The 25,172-nt window shown below is 51.1% G+C and overlaps 1 protein-coding gene across 6 annotated transcripts in view; it reads right to left on the bottom strand.

Moving 5' to 3' along the window:
* Nucleotides 1-654: 654 nt before the first annotated feature.
* SAP30BP (SAP30 binding protein) overlaps nt 655-25,172 on the bottom strand; it is a 39,155-nt gene continuing 14,637 nt past the window's right edge. For 2 of the 6 annotated variants that reach the window (XM_054455846.2, XM_054455847.2), the window contains 8 exons: nt 13,834-13,876; nt 7,548-7,636; nt 4,847-4,938; nt 4,058-4,118; nt 3,570-3,621; nt 2,598-2,656; nt 1,320-1,404; nt 655-1,072 (listed from right to left, as the gene is read on the bottom strand). In XM_054455846.2, the coding sequence (XP_054311821.1) occupies nt 891-1,072; nt 1,320-1,404; nt 2,598-2,656; nt 3,570-3,621; nt 4,058-4,118; nt 4,847-4,938; nt 7,548-7,636; nt 13,834-13,876 (663 nt within the window). In that variant the 3' untranslated portion in view covers nt 655-890. Of the gene's footprint in view, nt 1,073-1,319; nt 1,405-1,718; nt 1,802-2,597; nt 2,657-3,569; nt 3,622-4,057; nt 4,119-4,846; nt 4,939-7,547; nt 7,637-13,833; nt 13,877-15,780; nt 15,923-16,544; nt 16,653-25,172 lie in introns of those variants that run through there. The other 4 variants (XM_054455849.2, XM_054455839.2, XM_054455848.2 and 1 more) reach the window with 4 other exon arrangements.

The following is a 25,172-nucleotide window of genomic DNA, read 5'->3' as shown; positions in this document are numbered from 1 at the left end:
GGCAGAGATAACACACAGAGGAAGGGTGGGGTGGCAGGAGCCCTCCCAGGAGAAGGGCTTGCCCGTAAACAATGAGCTGCCGCCTGGCCAGGGCAGGAGGTGATTCATCTCCCTCACTGCTCAGCTCCTGCTGGCTGCGCTCACCGGGCACCGAGGGACTGGGGCAGCCCTGGCCAGGCGCTGACACCTCCCCACTCCCTGCACAGGTCGGGATCTCACCCCAGCCCTTCTGGAAACTGGCACCTCCCCACTCCCTGCACAGGTCGGGATCTCACCCCAGCCCTTCTGGAAACTGGCTTGACTTCAAAAGCCTGCCTGGGTGTGTCCAAAAAGTGATCTGGTCTGGGGAGTGCTCAAGTGCACCCAAGGGAGCACAGCTCCGCCATCACCCGAGAACTGGCTGGGTTTTGGGATCAAGGCAGCAGATGGAGCATACATGGGGCTCGGGGACTCCCGCCTGTCCATGCCCAGAGGCATACACGGGTAACAACGGCGGCTTCTTGGGTCACCCCTCTGAACAGTGTCCCAGGCCTCCATCACCCTGTTGTCAACCCTGAGGCAACAGTCCCAACAAAGATGGGGGGACATGTGAGCTGAAGCATTTGCCTGCAAACAGAATGCAGGAGAGGCCAGTGCATCTGAAATGCCAAGAGGTAAGAATATGGCACTTTTAATAGGCGGCAGACCCCAGGTGGTGCGTGGACAGACCCTGTCCACAGTGCCTGGCTCCCGCGCTGCCTGTCCTTCCATATGGAATGCCACACAGAAGCTCCTCTCAGGTGGCATCTGGGGAGCAGGTCCCAGTCCTGAAATATACAAAGTGGCGCCTCCCACTGGGCAGTGGTCACTGGGCGGCACGGTCCTTTCAAGTCCTAGGGTGGCCCCTCAGGTCACTGCTTGGCCTTCTTCACAATGGTGCCCACAGCAGAGATGACGGTGGTCTTGGAGCCGCTGGCGCTGGTGGTGACCGTGACGACAGCTGGCAGGGTGGCTGTGGTGGTGAGGATGGTGGGCTGGGCTATCGTTGTCACTGGGATAGCCGAGTCCCACTTGCTCTTTCTCTTCTGAGCATCTGGAGATAAAGCAGAAGTCAGGATCACGATCCACCAATGAGCGGTGCCCTCTTTCCCTTCCCCTTGCAGGCCGGCGGGAGCCTAGAGAGCAGACCCCAAAGCGGCCCACCCTAGACTACAAAGCTGCTTCTCAAAGTAGCAAGGCTAAGCCCAGGCCCAGATCCACGTGTTGTCTGTTGCCCAAACAAGCCAGGGAGACCCTGGCTCCATGTGTGTGGCAGGAGGCAGGGCAGCTCTGCAATCTACCTGCAACAGCTGTGCTAGCGGTGGTAGTGGTGGTGGATGTGGCGTTGGTCGTGGTGCCTTTCTTGGTGCCCGTCACAAACTCAATCTGGAGAGGGAGAGGGAAGAGAATAAGACCAGGCAAAGCTGGGTGTCCACAGCTTTTTGCCATCCGTCAGCTCCTGGGGGACAGGAGCTTGGCACTACACAAAAGAGGCATTGGAAATGAACTCTGCTCTGACCATCTGGGGGAGGGCGAGGTGTCTAAGAAGAACCCAAAGGGGCTTTTCACTCTTAAAAGAACTTTCCAAACAGTACTGGATCCCTCCCGGCATCACCAGGTCTCTGCACATGCCCGGCACCCCCCGCCCACCGCCCCACCTCACATGCCCAGAACCGTTTGGCCAGGCCCCTCCTCCTCACACCCAGGAGGAGGCGGTGCCCGCCCGCACAGGGGAAGGACAGCTCCGGTCCCCAGGCGCTGCAGACACGTCCCTGCAACAAGCCTGGGGTTTGGAAGGGAGAGGGAAAGAGAGAGAAGGGAGATTCAATCAAGGGTTAAGAATGAGAAACCCCGATTATCCCCTTGCACCAGTTCCCATGTTCCTGGCCCAGCAGCCAGCGCCTCCAGAGGGCCACCGGCATGCCCAGGCCCCACAGCCCCTCTGCTTGGGGTGAGGGAAGCGGTCTGGAGGCCTCAGCTGCTTGAGGATGGTCAGGCCGAGCCAGAAGTGGGAGGAGCTGGTGTCCTGATGCCCGGCTCCGAGACTGTTCACAAAGGGAACAACACCCGGAGATAACAGTTTGGTCTCCCAGCCAAACTGATGCTCCCTGAAGAACACAGACCACACTGCTGGGGAACAAGTGGTGCTCAGGGCCCTAACGTGGGACCTAATAGGTAGCACCCAGGCAGGCCACTGAGGGCAGCTCTGGAGGCCAAGACACTCACCGCGCAGAGCAAGCTGGGCCCGGCACTCTCTCAGGGAACTATTTCCCTCCCTTCAGGCCACAGAGGGCCCCCATGACCCAAAACAGACAAAGCCCCCCAAGGCTCTGCAATTGGCGGGGAGGAAAGGGGGGCACAATGTAGCAAACAAGCCTCCGAGGGCAAAAGCAGCAGACGAGCGCCGTGAACCCACCAGGTCTGCTCAGAGCACAGGCTCTGCTGAGGGGCTCAGAGCATCACCGGGCGATGACACAGGGCCAGGGTTGGGGGCAGCCTGGACACCTTCTGGGCTCAGCCAGCAGGACCCATGCACTCCACACCTGCCTTTTTCATCTAGGAGGTCTGCCATCACTTACTTTCGTTCGCTCCTTTTTGGCCTTTTCCAATTTGTCCATCTCAATCTTCTGGGCCTTGGCTATGAAGACAAGAGAAGCTGTTACAAAGGTGGCCCCCGAGCAGCTCTGGGCTGAGGGAGCCTACTCTGATCCCTGCGTTCTTTTCAGCGGGCTAAAGGCCTTCACGGGCTCAGTGAGTGTTCTTTGTGCTTGGCAAAATGAAGCCAGCCCTTGGTCGGCGTAGGGCAGGGGCCTTCAGCTCCAGACTGGAGGGCTGCATGCCCTGTGTGTGTATGGAAGGGTCGGCTACTCCTGAGCTCCTGTGGACTGCCGCACACGGGAATACAGGCCCAATGGGGAATACAGGCCCAATGGGGACTACCCTCCTACTGACGGAGAGAAGCTGGAATCAGAGATTACGTAAAATGTTGGCAATGAATTCAAATTAAAGATGACAAAATTCATGAAGGCCAAACAAAGCACCTCTGCAGGCCAAGATCTGCGCCATGGGCTGCAGGCTCAAGACCTGTGCTCTAGGGGTTTGGGCCCTTTGACATTTCTCCCAGTGCTCCCAAACTGGAATCAAGAAAAAGCCATCCTCTCACTGGCCTCAGAACACTCTGCCTACACCTGCCTGGCCCCTCTGCCTCTTCAAACTTCAGCTTGAACAGTTTCGTCAGTGAGGCCTTCCCATCCCTTTGGCCAGATTAGATGACCCTGCTTGCCAAAGCTCCCCTGTACCCTGCAACTCCGTCATCACCAACACTCATCGAGGCTGGCATTACTGGCGTGACGTTCCATCTTCTTTGCTGTGGCATAAGCCTCTTAAGGCAGGGATGGGTCTGTCTCATTCAGGCCTGTACCCAGCCCCCTTGAACATGGCCTGACATAGAGGAGACCCTGAAATATGTGTCACCTGGATAACCAACTGATTGGATAAAGGGACAGTCGGGTGGGCGGACGAGGTATATGGGAGGAGGGACAAAAGGCTACCTAATGCCTCATAGTAGGAGTCCTCAGACCAGCCATGGGGATCAAACATATCCTGCAAAGGAAAAGGCGAATGACTCAGATGACAAATGACTCAGAAACCCAAGTTCCTTGCCCGAGTCTTTCCATAGAGCTTCTTGGTCTGGGGTCCCCTTACCCAGGGCTCGGCTGTCATCTTTGGTCTTTAGCAAAGGGGTGGCTGGCAAGTGCTGAAGAACATGGGAACACGAAGCCCCCATCCAGCGACCCCCAGGAGCAGCAGGTCCACACACGTCCCCACCAGTCAGGGGCCAGGCACCAGGCCGGCCACCGGAATCTCTTTATTGGACTATTTCAGAACAATAGGGACTCAAACAAAAGAGACGGGGACCGTGCTTTCAACTAGCGGTGCCCCTACACGGACCTTTCTGTGGCTGCAGGTCAAATCCCACGGAGAAAGCAAACGACCCTGGGTGTCCCCATCACCCTCCAGCCCCGTGTGCCAGACGCACCTTTGGGTAGTTGGTGCCAAGCTCGTCAATGGCACAGAACTGGATCAGCTTCTCGTAGATGCTGAAAGAACAGCACCGGCGCTGAGCAGGCACAAGTCCACGTCCCTGCATGGGACCTGAACCATCCAGCTCCTGGGGCTGACACAAAACCTTCAAAACCTTTAAACCCAGCTCAGCCGCTCTAAGCAAGCTTCCTGATGGCCCTCCACCCTCCCAGGGAGATGGACCTGTTAACTAGGGGCCGGGAGGAGCATGGGGTCAAGGTGATGGCTGAGTTTTGTCTCACTGACCTTCAGTCTGCATAGCTGGATTGGGCTTACCACACTCAGACCCACACAAGGGCCATGCTCTTTCCCCTGTATGTCACTAGCTTGAGCATTAAATGGAGCAAGACCAGACATAGCTCTGGTCCTAAGACCTCTCACCTATACGCAAAAATCAGCTTTTTAGAGTTGGAAGATGAACCTACAGTAATTGTCTAGTCCAATTCCTTCCATGAGGACAGGGGCCTTGAGAGGTCATGTGCTTTAGGCTCAGAGCAGGGACGAGAACTCAGCCAGGTCTCCCTCATCCTCGGTATGGATTGCTTTGTGTTTTGTCTGGATCTTAAATGGCAAGCCTCTGGCTAGGTTAGCACAGTCTGCCATGTCCAGCAGGCACTCAGTGTAATGACAAGTCTGGGTGATGGTTTGGGCTCAGGGCTTTTCCTCACCACCTCCTTGGGGACGTCTTAGTCCTTAGCCCAACATTAATAACTCAATAAACTCTGCAGACTCAAGGGAAACTTACCTAGGGTTCCGAAATTCTTTCTTCCTTTGGATAATGTAGTTCATATCCATTCCCTCCTTTATCTTTCGTTCATAAAGCTTCTGGATCTTGTCCTATGGAAGAGGAGCAGAGGGGGTGTATGACAGAAGCCCACTCCTCCACCATCCCAGCCCCTGGTCACCAGCTACGTGTGCAGCATGAACGTGAGGCTCCAGTCACGCAAAGCCCAACTTGACCTCAGGTTAAAATTTAACCTATTCTCAGCCAGGCACGGTGGCTCATGCCTGTAATCCCAGCACTTTGGGAGGCTGAGGCGGGTGGATCATGAGGTCTAGAGATTGAGACCATCCTGGCCAACATGATGAAACTCCGTCTCTACTAAAAATACAAACAAAATTAGCTGGGTGTGGTGGGGCGTGCCTGTAGTCCTAGCAACTTGGGAGGCTGAGGCAGAATAGCTTGAACCTGGGAGGTGGAGGTTGCAGTGAGCTGAGATCATGCCACTGCACTCCAGCCTGGTGACACAGTGAGACTCTGTCTCGACAAAACAAAACAAAACAAAACAAAAAATTAATCTATTCTCTTTCTGCACCCTGCCTTTGCCCAGAACTGCACACAAGTAAGATAAACCGAGACCAGGCTGCTTTCACTGCTGAGGTTTCCTGACGCTCTCTGGATGACAGTATAGTGAGCAGTGAGAAGATCACACAGCAGAGGAGCCATGGAGAAAATAATGAACAAAGCCCCAACTGGTTAATCAGTTCCAGAATCATCCGAAGTAGGGTTTAGGGATTGGTGTTGATATGCAGGGACTAAATCCTGGTTTTAAATTTTAACATGAGGTCAAGTCCTCAGCAGAACTGTGAACCACAGGAGACTTCGGAAGGGCTATGTCCTTTTAATGGGAGGCAGGAATAGAGTTGTTTGGATTCGGTCTTGCAAACTTTTTAGAATGTGTCTTTTATGGGGAGGCTCACAGGTGGCTGGTCCGCGCTGGTTTATCGAGGGCATCAAGGGTTAACTGCTTATCTCTCACCCAAAGTCCCCCACAGGTCACTGCCCTGGCTTTCGATGGGAGAGTGGAGAACCACCTGGGGCGATCCAGGCTTACCTACTGTGGCCAGTGCCACAGGCGTCCTCAGGAAGGGGGTCCTGCCCAGCCCATGGACATGAAGCCCAAAGTAGATGGCATCAGCATGACCCAGTGCCAATGAAGACGGCCAAGACACCAGAGTGTCATGGCAGAGCCACCTCTGGAAAGAGCAGTCTTAGCCAGGAAGGTGGGCACTGGCCCAGGGCAAGATCTACCTGCAGCCTCCCCCTGCAGTGGGGGTTAAATATAGATTCTCCAGAAGGGAAACATCTGAGGCACTGTGCTGGCAAAAGCAGGTGGGCAGGCCTGGAGGGCCCACGTGACAACATTTAGGACACGTCAGGAGGGGTGATCCACTCCCCTTGTTAGAGGCCAAATCTTTCTACCAAGATTGGCCAGAGCAGAGCTCAACTGCAGAGAGGGGTCTGTGACTTCAGCCAAGACTGAAGAACCTCTGTCCTCCAAGCTGTCTCCTCCAGGGTCATGGGGGGCGCCGTATACAGAAGGCTCGGCAACTTGAGGAGAACCCATGTCATACAGATGACTTGGCTGTGTCTCCTGGGCCATACGATCAGTTCTACTACCCAAGACGAACTAAAATGTTTGCTCAAATGCCATGGTTTCCACCATCAGGAGGGTCTAAAGAGGAGGCACAATTGGCACTGCATGCTGTGCGCCGCTTGTCTCTGACTGGCGGGTTGCTGGAGTCATCCTTACAGGCTGGAGCTTGTTGTCTGGTTGTCTGGCATGGAGGGTGATGTGATTCTGGAGGGCAGTGGTGGGGAGACGACTCAGCAATGGGAGGAGACTTCTGGGAAGGGAAGGGAATCTGCACTACACTCCCAGTCCTGCTCTGGCCCTCCCCTAGCTTGCTGCATTCCTTAGCCTCAGGTCTCATTAGTCATCCATCCGTTAGGGTGGTGTCATGGGCTTGCTGTGTAGCCAGAGGCACCCAGTGGGAGCTCCAGGATCAAAGGTGAAGCAGGTGGTCCAGGAGCCATGATTGTGCAGCCTTGGATGCCTGTTCTATTGTTCATCACAAGGGAACCTACAGAGGGACAAGGAGAGCCACGGGCTGAACCCTAGCTGTCCCCCCAGGAGTGTAACTGCACAAAAGCTTCGACTCCTTGGGATTTCAAAATCTCCAGTCAGGACTGCACATTCTGTCAGGCAAGAAGCTACTGAATCAGCATTTTAGAAATAGATTAGGATAGAAAATGTATACATATAATGCCTGTGATTTTTTCATTTCTGTAATTTATTTTACATTCTGAGGGTTCCTCAGTTTCTTAGCAAAGCTCTTTCTGAGAAGCTCCCACTGGTCCAGCAGGGCTGCACAGAAAAGGTTATCTTCTTTTCTCTGTCTCTGCTTAGGACCTTACTGAGGGCAAGCCAGGGCCGCCCTGCTGGAGCAGCACCACAGGACATGGCGGTGGGTGTAGGAGCCGACTCCTGAGATGAGGCTAACAGGAGGTAAAGTGAACTGTGGGATCCTTCCCACCTGTCAGTTTCTTTTACAGAAGCCTCAGTCCCTTTCCCTGCCATGGTCTCTTAAGATTAAGACCAAACCAAACACGTAACCCAGGCTATCTAATCTATCCGACCTCAGTAGCCAAGCCTCATGCTTACTTGCAAGTGATTTGAACATCTGCCAGGGGGTTCTGGCGGGATCTTGATTTCATCAGGCGACATGTTCCGAACTCTTTCAGAAAAGGAGGCTGTTGAGAGAAGAAGGAAAAATTCTATAGGTGGGGATTAGAACAAGGGACAGACATGGACAAAAAAAAAATAAGCACATAAAATCTTATCAGGTAGTGATAAACACTATGAAAACAGTACAACTGAGTGTTCGGATGTGGCCTCTCCGAGGTGTCATCTGAGTTGAGACTGAATGACCAGAAGGGGTGGGCCATGTGCCAGCTTGGGAGAAGAAAAGTTCAGGCAGAGGGAATAAATGTATACAGCAGTTAACTTTTCCTTTTTTTTTTTTTTTTTTTTTTTAAAGAGACGGGGTCAGCTGGGTGCGGTGGCTCACGCCTATACTCCCAACATTTTGGGAAGCCAAGGTAGGCAGATCATTTGAGGTCAGGAGTTCTAGACCAGCTTGGCCAACATGGCGAAACCCTGTCTCATACTAAAAATACAAAAGCAACTGGCATGGTGATGCAAGCCTGTAAACCCAGCTACTCTCAAGGCTGAGGAACTAGAATTGCTTGAACCCGAAGGTGGTGGCTGCAGTGAGCCAAGATCGCGCCACTATACTCCAGCCTGGGTGACAAAGTAAGACTCTTGCCTCAAAAAGGAAAATAAAATACATAAAATGAAATAAAAAAATAAAATAAAGAGACGGGGGTTTTACTCTGTAACCCAGGCTAGAGTGTAGTGGTACAATCATAGCTCACTGCAACCTCGAACTCCTGTCTCAGCCTCCTGAGTAGCTAGGACTACAGGTGCATGCCACCATGCCCGACTAATCTTAAAAGTTTTTGTAAAGATGGGGTCTCGTTACGTTGCCAGGCTGGTCTTGAATTGTTGGATCAAGCCATCCTCCCGCCTCAGCCTCCTAAAGTGCTGGGATTATGGGTATGAGCCACTGTGCCTGGCCCATAATGGTTAACTTTTAAGGAAAGAGTCAGCAGTGTGTTGGTAAATATTTAATGACCAGCTGGGCGTGGGGATGGTGAAGGGGGGAGGCGCCATGATCTGTGGCATTTGCCATTTCTTGTGGTGTAAATCCTCCTGCCATGGCCAATTTCAAGCTACCAAGGTGAAGTCACTGAACTCAAGGCTGGGAAGAGATGTACACAATAGGCTCACAACATGAGCCAGCTCCAGCCACCACTGCATATGTCTCTAAACCAGCTCCAGCCACCACTGCATATGTCTCTAAAATACCTGCAAGACTTTGGAAACTCAGAGGTGCTTGGTGCCACCCGTCTCGTCTAAGGCTGACCTGCCTAGACTACAGGAGAAACAGAATTCAGGGTTCCCTGAGTTTTGGGTCCCAAAGTAAACAAAATGGCCTTGTGTATAAATGATACTTTTTACCATTATCAGCTGAAGATCTTTTAAAAATAAACCAATCAACTCTCTCTTAGCCCACCTCATTCCTGAGAACAAAAGGCCTGATTCTGATGGGAAGAACCACAACCCCCAGGGGACAATTTCCTTAGACATCTGCCACTGTCCAGCAAGCCTTGCTCTCTCCAGCCCCTTCCCTGCAGCCTTGGGCCACCCCAGCACTGCAGTCCTGCTTTGGATCGCTGGGACAATGCGCTATTTGTTAAGATTCTGTCTGCGCTCTTCAAAGCACTCTTTCATGAAAAGGATCATACAATGAGCAAAGAGCAGGCAGGGCAGGGTGGGGCAGGATGAAAAGAAAGAATGAACAAAACACCAGTAACACTCAGCAAGCACTTACTGGGCACCTACTGTGTGCAGGCCCCGGCTAACCCACTGCTGAGCTGCCTGGGCTGGCTTTGCACAGCCAGCCCCTTCTCCTCTCCCCAGGCTGGGTTAATGTTTGCTTAGTAGACAAGGTGCTCTGATCTCTGCCTGGAGTTTCAGTTACTGTCAAGAACACAGTGCCAAGGAGGGCTGGGGACAAGGCTCCCAGACTCTGCCAGTCCAGCTGCTGCAGGATAAGCCTGTGCCCACTGCAAATACACTGAGACAGGGGTCGAGCCTGGGGCCATCCTAAAAACATGACTTCATCTGCTGATTTTCACTGTTGTCAGTGGATTCTCACTGGAAGCGCCCCAAGAACAGAGCACTAATCTGCCATTTTAGGTGAGGGCAAGAGGACAGAGACTGAATGACACATTGATCAGAGGTCCTGCTGCGGACCCCAGATGCCAGTGCAGCCCAAGAGCAGGGGACGAGGTGCTTCTCTTTGCCCAGCACCTTCCTTTGGTCTCCTGACTCCTCAAGCAAAGGTGAAACCCAGATATGGCTGGAATTCAAGTCTCCTCTAACTTCCTCCTTCCTCCCAGCCCTGGAATAGGCGAAAGTGCCAAGGCTGAGGTTGCAGAAGCTGGTGGAGAGTGGAATCAGCTGGGGGGAGCTAGTCCTATCTCACAAGCAGCAACAACAAAAGCAAGGAGGGCCTTGGCAGGTGCTAGGCACATAAACAAGCAGGGTTAACTTCTTCCCTGGGCTGGAGAGAATGTATGTGTGCTTGTGACAGAGAGACAAAGAGTGCCCTTTGGCATTTGCCAGGAAAGCCTTTTGGAAAAACAGGGTGTGACCATGTTGCCACAGCAACCCAGCCACACTCTGGGGCTCACCTGGTGTACAGTATAAGAGGAGGGGCTGGGCGCGGTGGCTCACGCCTATAATCCCAGCACTTTGGGAGGCCGAGGCGGGCGGATCACAAGGTCAGGAGATCGAGACCATCCTGGCTAACACGGTGAAACCCCATCTCTACTAAAAATACAAAAAACTAGCCAAGTGTGGTGGTGGGCGCCTGTAGTCCCAGCTACTCGGGAGGCTGAGGCAGGAGAATGGCGTGAACCCGGGAGGCGGAGCTTGCAGTGAGCCGAGATTGCACCACTGCACTCCAGCCACTCCAGCCTGGGTGACAGAGCCATACTCCGTCTCCAAAAAAAAAAAAAAAAATAGAGGAGGGGAGCCCCTCCTGAGCCTGGGGCTTGAAACAAAATAATTCCTAGGAAGTAACTGGCAAATAAAGGAACACATTCAGGAAAACTAGATGCAAGTGTACAGCACAGAATTTGGAAGCAACCTTTCAGTGATCCTCTCCTTCCTGAGTCCTGGAATGAATCTAATGTGGAAGACCTGAACCCCACATTTCTGTTTCTTTTTTTTTTTTAATTGAGATGGAGTCTCGCTATGTTGCCCAGACTGGAGTGCGATGGTGTTATCTCGGCTCACTGCAACCTCCGCCTGCCGGGTTCAAGCAGTTCTCTTGCCTCAGCCTCCTGGGTAGCTGGGACTACAGGCATGTACCACCATGCCTGGCTAATTTTTTTTTTTTTTTTTTTTGTATTTTTAGTAGAAATGGGGTTTCACCATGCTGGCCAGGCTGCTCTTGAACTCCCAAACTCGTGATCTGCCCGCCTCAGCCTCCCAAAGTGCTGGGATGACAGGCATGAGCCACTGCGATCAGCCGAGCCCCACATTTCTTGTAAGCAGACAGAGCCTCAAGCCATGTCCCCAGGACATATGTAAAGCAATGTGTCCACAGTCTCTTGGAAGCAGTGCTGGGTCTGTGGCTGCTGCCTGGGTCTGATGGGTGTGTTCTCAGAGGCAGCCGCACTTAGGACTTGAGAAGCCAGCTGTCAGTGTGACTTGCCCTGGTGCGTGCCCAAGTCAGAAAACAGAGTACCCACAGCTGCCAGGGAGGGATCTGTGCAGGAACAGCTAGTTGGACGAGCTTATGGGATGGCAGGGAGTGAGCAAGCTGGGGGGCCCCAGGGGACAGTGGAGTATCTCCAGCTCCTGAGTGACATAGAGAACCCACATGCACTGCCACACCAGCACCACTGCTCCAGGCTCAGCCGTGGGCATCAGCGAGGCCCTGGAGGGCACAGACAGGGTGTGCACACTCGGCTCTGTCAAGGAGCTGCAGTGCTGCAGACGCCTGTGGCTTGGCTTCTCTGCTCTCCTGCTCGTTCTCTAAAATCTGGGGCCGCCTACATGCATGGACACACTTCCCATACCTGGTAAGCAACCTGAGTCCTGACACCAGAGCGGACAAAAGCTTAGGCAGAGGGGCCGACAGGCACTGCATCATGAATGGAAGCCACTGTCCTTCAACTAATTACATCTTCAGTAAGAGGAACTAAACTAGCTAGTCGTCAATGAGGAATGGTGAGTAATCAAAACGATGCCGCTTAAAGATCCATTTGTGTCCTCATGGGTGAATCAGTAAACACACTGTGGTGTATCCCTACAGTGAAATATTACTTGGCTACAAAAAGAAACTCTGGACATGCCCAGCTACATGGATGAGCCTCGCAAGCACCGTGCTGAGTGAAAGAAGCCAGACAAAAACGCCAGTTCCCTTTCTGTCCCTGGTTCTCAACTGGGGGTGATTCTGCCCCAAGGGGACATTTGGCAATGTCTGGAGACACTGATCATTGTCACATCTGGGGGAGGGAGAGTGCCTCTGGCATGTAGTGGGTAGAGACCAAGGACACTGCTAAACATCCTGCAAAGCACAGGACAGCCCCACAACAAAGACTCATCCAGCCCCAAGTGTCAGTGAGGCCAGGGTGGGGAGATCCTGACTGATAGGAGATTCTAAACAAGGCAAAGCTATAGTGAGGAGAGTGTAGGTCACAGCTTGCCCGAGGCTGAGGGAGGGAATCACCTGTAACAGGGTCGGGGCACAAGGGAACATTTCGGAGTGATGGGTGAGTTCTGTATCACAATTGTGGTGGGGCTAACACAACTATACACACATTTGTCAAAATTCATAAAATGGCACACTTAAAACTGGCAAGTCTTACTCTATGTAAATTAGACCTCAATAAAGCTATTTCCAAAAAGTGGCACAGGGAGAAAAAGTGACAAGTTGGCTCTGGAAGTGACTGGGGGCTGAGATGGCTGATGCCCACACACATTCCACTGCCTGCCCAGCACTACCAGCAAGAGCAAGGGCATCTCTGCGTCGGCACGTGACAGGCTACTCTCTGATCCCCGGCCTTGTAGTTTCTCAGAGTAAACAGCAGGGTCGGCTCGGGTGATGGCGGGGATAAGAGGCCAAGGCTCCCGTCCACACCTGACCGGTGGATCGCCCCCTTAGGGCAGGCCATCGGCTTCCCAGCAGATGCGCACTCTGCTTCCTCTGCCCTCAAAGCCAAATGTTGCACCCCTACGGCGCCACTTTCTAAAGAACAAACTCTAGGTTTTAGGAAAATCCTGGTTTTTATAGGATTTGAAAGACTGAAACTCCATCAGAGAAACCAGGGATTAAGGCCCTCCTGCAGAGGGTCTGGGCTGCTCAGCGTTACCGTGTTCCCACCCAATCCTTCTTCAAAAGACAAATAGAATGAACGATTCCTAGCTCCTTTAGTTCCGGAAAAGGAGAATAGGCTCTGTAGCAGAACTCCCAGCAGAAAGGCCCTACTGGGAGGAAGCCTGGGTGGGAAGGACTGACTACTGGGGCAGCGCTTCCAGGTGGTCCCTGGGCTCAGAACCCCTAGGGCTAGAGCCAGTGAGCCACTGAGGCAAGACCGCAGGAGGCAGGAGCCTGTTTGTGAAGATCAGCGGGACGGGCAGGAGAGCCGGTAATGGCTGCCACAGAGAGGGAGGGCCAACCCCACCAAGAGCTCTGACTCAGATGCCGGGAACTCCTCCCGGTCGGGCTTTGGGAGCCACGTGAAAGGAGCTGGGGGGCTTTCTAAAAGGATTAAAAGGCTGGGGCTAGCACAGGACTTGGATGATATGTGCTGTTTTCCAGAAACATAGTGTCCCTGCTCCTCCCAAATCACAAAGAGCCCCAGACTCCAGGGCTGTGAGGCATGTTGCTGCCTGGGGACAGAGCAAAGTGCCAGCAGAGGCCACATGCTGACTCCCTGAGCAGCATGCATATGCCAGCAGAGAGGGGGAGGAGGGGTCGCAAAGACAGAGGACAAGCCCAGGGCACTAGGGGAAGCAGAGACCAAGACACGCTCCCAGCTGAGGGGTCCTGAATTCCCTCTTGACAGCGCTGGCAACCGACCAAAGCCCATTAAAACACACCACAAATATGATTTCCAAAGAAGAACTGCTCCCGGGGCATCTCACCCAGGCATCTTAGGAAATGCCAAAGCCCTGAGAGGGAGCCGAAGGGACCACGGTGCTCACAGCACACAGAAGCCCTGTGGGGCGGCAGGCCTTGGCATGGCTGGAAGCCAGGCTGCTAGGGGCAAGGCTGAGAAACGCGCCCCCAGGATCCCCCAATACTCACCCACGAGTTCCTGGGGGTCTCGCTTTTCTGCTTCTGTATTATCCTGCAAAAGAGAAACAAATACGAGGAGGTAAGACTGGGGCTCCTGAGCCAGCTACTCTCCATTGAGACCACTCAGGATTTTTAAGGAAGGAGAAAAAGTAAAAGCACCGCCAGGAACACTAAGGGTAAGCTGATGCTTCAGGGGCCTCTGGCACCCCCGAGCCTCCGAACCCTCTTCTTCCCACATTGCAGCAGCCGGATGCTCCCGAGCCCCACGCCTGTCTCTCCTCCATGCCTTTTCAGTGACCAAACCCACCATCACTTAGGAGAACACACGCCAGCAAGCCTGCTGCGGCCACCTGGGCAACGTATACCCTGCCTATTGCTCTCCCCTGGGTCTGAGGAAGCTTGCCTGAATGGAGTGCAGAGCTCAAGGGCCCAGCCAGCCCAGACATCACCACCTCTACCGCTGGTACCAAGGAAGCAAGAGGTGACTGCTTTGTAACAGCAGACTCCCGAGATGAAAATGCAGACTAGCTGCTCACAAGATACTCTTCTTATTTTTAGTTCAAAGAAGGGAGGCTTCATCATGAGGATAAAGGGGCAGCTCATGGAACCTCAGAGCAAGCATGCAGCGAACCTTTAATAAGCAGCAGAATGGGGATCCCAGAGAGACCCCAAGCTCAAGGAAGCTTCTCTCTGGCTCTCAGCTCCCTCTACACTGGCTTTATACTCCCTCCAAAGAAAAGCTTCCTCCAATCCCTAATGCAAACAGCGTCCCATGACAGCTACATCCACATGTCCTGCAGAAACCTGAGAGCAAAGGCTTCTTAGACGTTTTCTGGATTTCACTGTTTCGTAGGAAATGTTTCATCTAAACCAAAATCAACGCTGAGAAAGCCACGGTCCAAGCCCTCTGTCACAAGTCTTCCCTTGCCTCCACTGTCTCAAGTGTAAAATGGCAAGAACACACCTGTTTCCCCCATTTCTGGGTTGCTGACACCCAGCCCCTCAAACCCAGTTAGATCAACAATCTCAAGGGCCACATGTGCTAATCATCAAAACAGCAGAAGCAGAGTTCACAGCAAGTTGTCGGACCCCATGTCTTTTCCCGCTGATGAGCGAGGGAGGAGATGAGACAGGAAGACCCTGCAACAAGACCTTTTCGAGGACAGGTGCAGAGCTCCGCAGGCTCCACTTACACAGACATGGCACACCACACCACGGCTCCAAAAGGAAGGTGCCAGGAAGCCCACCCAGTTCCCTACACTGAGCCTAGACTCAGTCTTAGCCCCCTTTCCAGAAAGTCCCTCCTGATGCTGGGACAGGCCAAATTCCCCATTCCTCAGAACACTGCAGCTATTCATTCAACCTGGCAGGGCACCACGTCCAGGCCAGGCTGCTTAGCAACCCATCTCTTCAAGCCACTGCCCCCTGCCAATCAGGTGGGCAAAGAGGAGGATGGGAGTGGGCAGGGAGGCGCGCCTGGAGGACTGCCACGCCAACTTCAGGTTGCAGTCATAAATCAGCGGCTCTATAGAGACTGCCGCAGTCATAAATCAGCGGCCCTATAGAGACTGCCAGTCTCTTAGGGGACCAACAATCCCTTTGTAGCAGTGACTCTCAGGAAACCAGTGTTCAAGAGTGTTAGTAACAATACATGGGACTGTAAAATGCCCTCACATTTTCCCTCTAGAGAACAGCTTTCTGGGTGCTGATTGTAGGAAAACATCAGCTCCTCCCCCACCCGCCAGCTGGCTGATCATACAGGGACTGACCATTCGTTAACTCTCCCTCCAGCCCCCACTCACCCTTTCCCAAGGCTCCGCACCATACCACACCCACCCCTTCTCATGGACTCAACTGCAGAGGCCCAATACCCACACGAGGAGTCTAACATGTCTACCCCAAAGCCACAGGAAGTTAGTCACCAAACATGCAACGGCTCTTCAAAGGGAAACACACTTGCCACTTCAGGGGCTCCTTAGGTAAAGTAAGAGGCCAGGAGCCTCCCCGTGGCTTCTTGTGGCTTTTGTGACCCTGGAGATGGAAAGGTGTGTGGGGTGTGTGTGCTGTCAGGCTCAGCTGAGGTTGTTGAGTCACGTCTCTGGAAGAAAAGAGATGATGGGGCAAAAATCACAGGAAGTATTTTATCCCTTTATTTTAGTTTTTTCCTTTAGCTTGGCTCTTCAGTTCCCCCTAAATTATTCCTTCTATGCCTAAGAAATAAATAAACTGGGTAGTTGGGTTCCAATTTGCCAACTAGTCTGGTCTTTGCTCTTCTACCCTCTTAGTACAAAAAAAGGGCACGGCATGCCCAGAGTACACCCTCAACTCGCAACAAGAGGACTCTCATTCAGTCCTGAACCTGAGGCCCAGAAACATGGCCCACCCAACTTCCCAGCAGCAGAATCCAGCTCCACGGGCCTTCCCACCCTCAGTGCCTCTGAACAAAGTGCTGACCGATGGACCACAGACCCAACTCCAAGTTCAGGAAGATTCTCCTGCCTTACGAGAACCCATTAAACCAAATGCATGAAGTAGCCTGGCCAGCTCAGAAGCCATATAAGCATGCACGCTCAGGCGGAGGCCAGCGCTGCTCCACTAGGGTCTCCCAAGAAGACTGCGGAGTCTGTGTTGGTTCAGATTCCCATTGGTGTCATAGGCGCCCTTGGGACCTACAAGGCTCTGGAGAATCAAGCTGGGAATCTGCCTCCTGCTGGCTATACCTTGTCATGTTTAGAATGTGATTCTTCTGCCCTCTGAGTCCAACAAGCTGGGCCATGAGCTTGCTGAGCCCTGGGTGCCTCTGTCACTGTGCCGAGCTTCTCCTGAAGAAGAAAGACAACAACCTAAGTTCTCTGGATCCTACAGTCCCCACTTGGTCAGGCGCAGTGGCTCACGCCTGTAATCCCAGCATTTTGAGAGGCTGAGGTGGGCCCGACTGCTTGAGTCCAGGAGTTTGAGACCAGCCTGTAGTCCTAGCTACTTGGGAGGCTGAGGCGAGATCACCTGAGTCTGGGAGGTCAAAGCTGCAGTGAGCTATGATCATGCCACTGCACTCCAGCCTGGGTGACACAGGGAGACCCTGAAATACCCTAGAGCTGCTTTTTAGTACCATTTACACACAACCATCCACTGAATCAAGTTTCATCCAATAAAAGTGACCTCTATTCAAACAGTAACGATATGCCTCTATAACGACCTCCACCACAGGGAGGACAGGCCTAAAGAGATGCCCTCTTACCAGTCATGTCTCAGATAGCATGTATGTAGTATGAAAAATGGACCAAGCACCCATGACAGTTATCATGGAAGCCAGCCACGTGTCAGAAAAAACATGTGATGAACGATTTATTTTATAATAAAAAAAAAAGTATTTTATTTTAGATTTGGTGGTATATGTACAGGTCTGTTACATGGATATATTGTGTAATGATAAGTAAGGTTTGGGCTCCCAGTGTACCCATCACCCAGAAAGTGAACATTGTACCCAGTAGGTAATTTTTCAATCCTCACCTCCCTCCCATTGAAATATTTTAATTGGTAGAAGTCACCTCTCTCCCACTGAAATATTTTAAATGACAGAATTAAGGAGACAGAAGAAAGGCTCAATTATTAAACTGCCAGTTGTTCAAGGCACTGGTGTTATACCACCTCCTCTAGGGGGAGATTCTCACTATGCCCTTAAAGAGGCAGGAAGCGGAAAGAAGGGCTGTGAGGATACAAGTAAAAAGCAACAAGAAAGCACTGTTCATCTCTTCCCCGCCAGCAGCGTTTCGAAATGCACAGGAAACACATCTTGACTCGTATGAATCCACCCACTGGCCTCCAGGTAGAAATTCTCAGTTGGTCAAAGTAATGAACTCACCTGGATGTCTAGTCACCAGGCATCTGTCTACATTAGCCAGAGGGCATGGAACCCGCAGCCCAGAGACATGAGCAACAACACACAGAGACATGAGCAACAACACACAGCCAGAACAGGCTGAAGGCTTTTCACCCAGTTCCTAAGGAAGGTGAAAACAAAGCGCCTCACCTAGGAAAGGAAGGCTGCTTCTGAAGAGGCCCACCTCTTCAGCCCCCTCATTCAATTCCAATCAAGACACAAGGAAAAACAGGCTGGGCGCGTTGGGAGGCTGAGGTGGGCAGATCACTTGAGGCCAGGAGTTTGAGACCAGCCTGGACAACATGGTAAAACTTCCTCTCCACTAAAAATACAAAAATTAGCCGGGCATGGTGGTGCATATGCCTGTAATCCCAACTACTTGAGAGGTGGAGGTTGCAGTGAGCCTAGATTGCACCACTCCACTCCAGCCTGAAAGAGAAAGATCGTCTCCAAAAAAAAAAAAAAAAAGATACAAGGAAAAACAAAAAGACAAAAACAAAAGCCAAGTTAGAAAACAGAAAGGAGGAAAGAGGAAGTATGGTTTAAACGCTGAGCTGGTGGAGGACACCAATCTGAGCCAAGGTCTCCTCCTCTGCCTGCACCCCTCATCCACCCAGACCCCACCTGAGACTAAAGGCCCAACAACCAGAGCAGGAGGCAGCTGCGGCAGGCTGGGGGCTATGCCTGGAGAAGAATAGTGATCTCAACCTGCCAATTTGGTTTCTTAACCAACTGTGACTGAGACTTGGAAGATGCAACTGTAGGTCAGTGGCAGGGGCTGGGTTCTCAAGAATTACAGAACCTGGAATATGGTTCCTCCTGCAGAGAATACAAAAGTCCAGCCACTGATGAAGCTGACTGGAGCGCAGGAAGGTAACAACAATATAGACCCACGAAACTGGACAAGCTGCCATTTGAGCTGGGAGGATTTACTCAGCAGAGAAGTACTAAGTCCTGAGAAAGAGAATGGAGGTTTATTTACAGCCAACAATGCTTCCTCAATCCTTCCTGGAACCGGCCCCACAAAGCTCCAGTGTCAAACTTGAGTTCCACAAAGGCAGCCGCCAGCATCTAGATCCCGCCAAATCTAAATGTCACGTTTTCTTTCCAGCTTCTGGAGCAGCGGGCACAGAGAAAGCACTCTGAACAGGGGCACAGGGCAGCCAGCCCCGAGGCCACGGGCAAGAATGCTACAGACTGGGGGTTTCCTGTTGGACAATGTAATCGTGCATCTTACAAGTATGTGGCAGCTAGGGAGGCAGATTAGTAAAATGACTCCTTTCAAACCTTTATTCTCTCAGACCTGGGACAGCCCATGGCCTGATGAGATCTCACTTCACGAGCACAATAGCTCCTTAAAAACAGATCCTCACTGTGGCCCACGAGCCTTGAGGATTCCCTGCTGGCCATTTCAGCCTCTTCCTCCCCTTTCTGCACCCAGGATCTTTGCAATGCCTGCTCCCTGAAATCGCCTTCTCCCCACTCCTGCCTAGAAAGCCCCGTGTAGGCCTCAGCCCAGCCCAGGGAAGCCTTCCTCTACGCTCATGCCTACCTGGCCGATGAAGACAAACTACTCTACTCTGGGTACTCACAAAAATCACCACCTCTAACAGTCAGACCGGCCCACAGAAGGTGCTCAAGCACTGACCTCTCTCTCTCTCTCTCACACACACACACACACATACACACACATCAAACACTGTTAGTTTGTCTTCTGTGAAGTTTAGTTTCCACACCTACCTTCAGCTGTTATGTTTTAACTTCAGACTCCCAGCCTGGTCAACTCCACAGTGAGTTTCATGTGTAGATTCACTAGAAATGTCAGACGGACAGGCAGCAGAAGAGCAGCTAACAAAAGGGCTAGGCTTGCAATAAAATTCTGCCAAGGGGCAGGAGAAGGTGGGGAGGGGACACCAATGCGGAATTACAAAAAAATTTCAAACCGAATTCTTTCCAATTCTTTGTTCATCTTTCCGCATCATCTTTTTTTTTTTTTTTTTTTTTTTTTCTGAGACAGGGTCTCACTCTGTCACACAGGCTGGAGTACACTGGCGCAATCATAGCTCATTGCAGCCTTGACCTCCTGGGCTCAAGCAATTCTCTTGCCTCAGCCTCCCAAGTAGCTGGGATTACAGGCATGCACCACCATGGCTGGCTAATTTTTAAATTTTTTGTAGAGATGGGGTCTCACTATGTTGCCCAGGCTGGTCTTGAACTCGTAGGCTCAAGCAATCCTCCTGCCACAGCCTCCCAAAATGCTGGAATTACAGGTGTGAGCCACCACATCTGGCCCTGAATCCTCTTTCTGAACACTGGACCTAATGCTCCTAAACCCTAAGACAAAAAGAATTACTGTATAGTTAATTCATTTATTTTTTCCACAGATAATTTACTGAGCATGATTTATACACCAAGCAATGGGCCAAGCATTGAGGATAAAATATGAAAACTCGATCTAGGGGAATAAGTTTAGATATTATGCTAAGCTCTTCAATTAAGAATCCCATTTTTCACAACAGTCCCACGAAACTGTGCTCTTAACCATCAGGCAATACGGCTGCTTCAGAACAACTGCTATGCCATCCTCCAGAAACCCTCTTGTGGGGGCATCAAAGTAATAGTCAAAACAAGGTTTTCTGAGATCAGTGTGAGTCACTTCAGGTTGCCAAGAAAGCAACAATGCTGGATTATCTTTATAAAATACCTCTAAGTTCCAGAATAAAATGATGTTGGTTTGACAGAGACATGGTTGGGGGCTAGGAGTGAGAGCTGTCAACAGCTCAGCAAAGCCTCCAAACCCAATGCTGCATGGGAACATCCCACCCCAGGGGCCAGATGCCAGCCACCCCCACTGGAGAGCCCTGGAGAAAGCCCACTGCTAGCACATTTCCTTTAGTTGTATCCTGTCGGCCAGGACTGAGCCACTGCCGTGGGCGCACTGCCTGCCTGGGAATGGAAACACTCAATTTATCAGAAAAATGGGCGGAAGTTGGTGGGGCCCTTTGGGACACATTGGGGTTGCCTTTGCTTAGACCGCTTGCTGACGGGAAGGCTGCTTCCAACCACAGAAGGTTTCTTTTTTTCTTTCTTTTTTTTTTTTTTTTTCTGAGACGGCGTCCCGCTCTGTTGCCCAGGCTGGAGTGCAGTGGCGCAATCTCGGCTCACTGCAAGCTCCGCCTCCCGGGTTCACGCCATTCTCCTGCCTCAGCCTCCAGAGTAGCTGGGACTACAGGCGCCCGCCACCACGCCTGGCTAATTTTTGTATTTTTAGTAGAGACGGGGTTTCACCTTGTTAGCCAGGATAGTCTCGATCTCCTGACCTCATGATCTGCCTGCCTCGGCCTCCCAAAGTGCTGCGATTACAGGCGTGAGCCACTGCGCCCGGCCCCAACCACAGAGGGTTTCTATAGGAATGGGTGAAACAGGAGTTTGCCAAGACTTATCAAGCCGGCTATAGAATTGGCCTTGTAGACTGAAGACAAGGTAGGGAGGAGGAAGGGAAACAGTTTCTCCATTTGAAAAATCTGGCTAAATTTACAAAGCCCACGTTGCTCAGCATGGCTCCTGATGTTGTTACATGGAACATGTTACAACCAATTAGACTTCAATGTAAACGCAGGGAGCTATTTCCAAGGGGAGACTTTTGTTATCTGACTATTCCAAGTGCAATCTACATTTGATTCAAGACACTTCAAGATTTTTGGTTTCTTGAAAGTTACAGAAGATGGTCAGAGAGGGCCATTCCCTTTCTGTCTTATCCCCAGTGTCAGGAATGGGTGTATCTAGGTCCAGAGGTTGCCTCACACCAAGGATCTGAGTCAAGCCCTTGGTGGTGAGGCCAGGACAGGCTTTTTCCCTTCAAGGCTTCCCACAAGAACGGTATCTCTGTGCTTTAGGTTGATATATTTGGGGGGTTGAGGGGAGCCTGGAGCCAGACAAGGACAAAAGAGACAGCTTTGTGAGGCTGAGAATGCAAGTCTGGAAGGCACACAACTCTACATGGCTAGCAAATTACAAAAGCATTCCATCTGAGAGGCTGGCCAACAAGCTGAGGAGTTAGTTACATCAACATCTCAGGCAAATATACTCGCAGTCCCTGAAAGTCAGGGTGGCAGAAATGCAAACTGGTCATCATCGACACTGGTAGGAAGGGGACTGAGTTACTTAGAGGGCCAAAAAGAAGGCAAGCATCTTTAAAGCACAGCCCAGAAAATATTTACCTAATTCCAAAGTTAGGAATAGAAATGAGCAAAATCCTATCGAACCCAGAAATCACACAGCAGCATTTCAGGAGACATGGATGAAAATACAGAACGAAGGTCAGAAGTGCTGGATCCCTAAGGACAGGCAGTTCTCTGCATCATATAATTTCAAAAAGATGAGTCCCAGATGGGGAAGGAGGGGCCCAGCCACACCTCAGTTAGCAATCCATGGCATCTGGCCCGAAGGGAAGGAGGTATGTTGGGGCTTGCACGGCAGATGGGAAGGTGGACCAGACACGCGGTGGCTCCCTGTGGGCTGCGGAACCACAGGAGTGAGGTGGGGCTTCTGGGAGTCTCCGCTTCAGGTTACTTGGATCAGCTGCCATCAAGAAGGCCCCTCTGGCAGTGCAACGGAGCCAGGGAGGGGTCAAAGAGAGAATAATGGTCATTGTTCCCCTTTGCATGAGATCACAACTTCCAACAACTACCAGCGCTTCTACTAGCAGTGTTCAGCTTATGATGTAGTGAGGCCTTCCTTGGAAGGTGGCAGGACAAAGCCAAAGCAGGCTTGGATTTCCTTCCCTTGCGACAATCAAAGAGTGACTTTCATGGCCTGCCTGCCTTTCTGACTCCTGCTCAGATCCGGTTACCACCCAGCAGGCCCCTAGAACCCCCAGAACCCTAGACCTCAGGTTGGGGTAGATTCTCCCCAGCATGGCCACTCCACGAGCTTCTGGAAATTCCATGTCTCCCAGCTGTGCAAGGCAACCCTAGTGTTGTTGAGGAAAAGCCTAAAGAAGACCATCCATCGTGTTGAGCGCAGGGAAGTGCCAAATGCTACGTAGGCTTGGGCATTCTCAATAGTTCAAGGCCCGCATTACAACTTCCAAGAGAAGGGTGGTGGATGGCTCACAAACCAGCAACGGCCAAGGGCCATTTCCTTCTCTGGTCCTGGGTGAGTCATACTGTAATTTTGTTCCCTTCTAATCAGCACTCAAAAGATTACAGGGTATGGGAGATAGAACATAGGGGCAGGTGGACTAATAAAACAGGATGGAAGAATGAAGCATATACTCACTCACATAGCACCCCACGTGACACCCTAAACGTAGAACCCACTACAAGCTAACCTACACTATTCAAGTCTCACAATAACCCTATGACGCAGACATTATTATTTCCATTTTGCACACGAGTAAACTGAGGTAAAACACAATGAAGCAGCTTACCCAATAAATGGCAATGTTGAAACTCAAGGCCAAATCTGTTTGGCTCAAAAGCCCAGTTATCCAGTTATTCCCAACTTCCCACCTTTTTCCTCTAGACTAAGAGGCTGCAAAGGGTAGCGGTTTCTAGGAAGCTGTTGGTTCAACCACTGGGTAAGCCAACAGTGAAGACCAAGAAGGAAAAGCACCTCTCCAGGAATGATTCTCTAGCAGGTCAGAGTGAAGCAGGTATTAAAACCCTGGACTTCAGGGAAGACAGCCAGAATTATTATCTTTCAGCTATGACGATCAGGGGAAACAGCTCTAGAGTCCATGGGGCCCCAGTGAGTCACATCTGAGTTAACTTGTTTGAAAGGGTTGGTCCTGCAGGCTTAATCACACAAACCGTGGGTGCTACCACCCTGTCCTTAGCCTAGAGACTTCCTGGGGACTCACAGAAAAAATGCTACCAAATCCTGAACTCTACCCAGCTCTTCTCCCTTCCTGGGGGAACAATCATGTGGACTTCCAATAAGAACACGAGCTTAAAGAATGAGTTATTCCTTCTGACCCAAGTAAAGAACACGGCCCATGTCCTGTTCATCAGAGAACTTCATTAGAGGGAAACTGCAGACATAGCATTCAATTATAAAAACCGATTCAGATTTTGCTAGTGTAACATGCTTATTTCTGGATTTAACTTATATAGCTGAAGAAAATATGAGAATGAGGGAAATTATGTGAAAATCTGTGGGGCTAATGATTGGTGTCACTACTAGAACAAAAGTTGGTAGATCTCAATGGGTTTTTAAAAAAATCTCCATTTGGAATATTTTAAAAATTATTATTATTATTATTTTTTACCAGACACCATGGTTCATGCTTGTAATCCCAGCACTTTAGGAGGCTGAGGCAGGCAGATCATTTGAGGTCAGGAGTCCGAGACCAGCTGCTTGGCCAACATGGTGAAATCCTAGCTCTACTAAACAAATACAAAAATTGGCCAGGCATGGTGGTGTGCACCTGTAGTCCCAGCTATTGGGGAGGCTGAGGCAGGAGAATTGCTTGAACCCCAGGAGGGAGGTTGCAGTGAGCTGAGATCGCACCACTGCACTCCAGCTTGGGCGACAGAGTGAGACTCTGTATCAAAAAAAAAAAAAAAAAAATTTTTCTTACAGCAGCTTTAATGAGATGTAACTCATATACCATACAATTCTTTTTTTTTTTGAGACGAAGTCTCACTCTGTTACCAGGCTAGAGTGCAGTGCCGTGATCTTGGCTTACCGCAACCTCCGACTCCCTGGTTCAAGTGATTCTCCTGCCTCAGCCTCCTGAGTAGCTGGGATTACAGGCACGTGCCACCACGCCCGGCTAATTTTTGTATTTTTAGTAGAGACGGGGGTTTCACTATGTTGGCCAGGATGGTCTTCATCTCCTGACCTCGTGATTCGCCCGCCTTGGCCTCCCACAGTGCTGGGATTACAGGCATGAGCCACCGCACCCGGCCTCATATGCCATACAATTCTTCAGTGTTCGTTTTTAACTATTCGTTTGTGTCATATTGCTATTATAATTATACAGTACAGCAACACTGAAAATGTTTATATATAGATAGAGACAAAGCTGGATGCAAAACATATGTTATTATAGGCAAACATAAAAGAAGAATAAAAATGGCTGTATGAGGCCAGGTGCGGTGGCTTGCACCCGTAATCCCAGCTCACGCTTGTAATCCCAGCACTTTGGGAGGCTGAGGCAGGTGTATCACCTGAGGTCAGGAGTTCAAGACCAGCCTGACCAACATGGAGAAACCCCATCTCTACTGAAAAATACAAAATTAGTCGGGTGTGGTGGTGCACACCTGTAATCCCAGCTACTCGGGAGGCTGAGGCAGGAGAATCGCTTGAACCAAGGAGGTGGAGGTTGCAGTGAGCCGAGATCATGCCATTGCACTCCAGCCTGGGCAACAAGAGTGAAACTCCGTTTCAAAAAAAAAAAAAAAAAAAAATGGTCATACGGTTAGCATCATGGGATTAGGTGATTTTTTTTCCTTTCGCAAAA

Source organism: Pongo pygmaeus, chromosome 19 (genome assembly GCF_028885625.2).
Source record: "Pongo pygmaeus isolate AG05252 chromosome 19, NHGRI_mPonPyg2-v2.0_pri, whole genome shotgun sequence".
Taxonomy (NCBI): domain Eukaryota; kingdom Metazoa; phylum Chordata; class Mammalia; order Primates; family Hominidae; genus Pongo; species Pongo pygmaeus.
The sequence above is the reverse complement of the archived record's forward strand: the minus strand, read 5'-3'. Positions and strand labels throughout refer to the sequence as shown.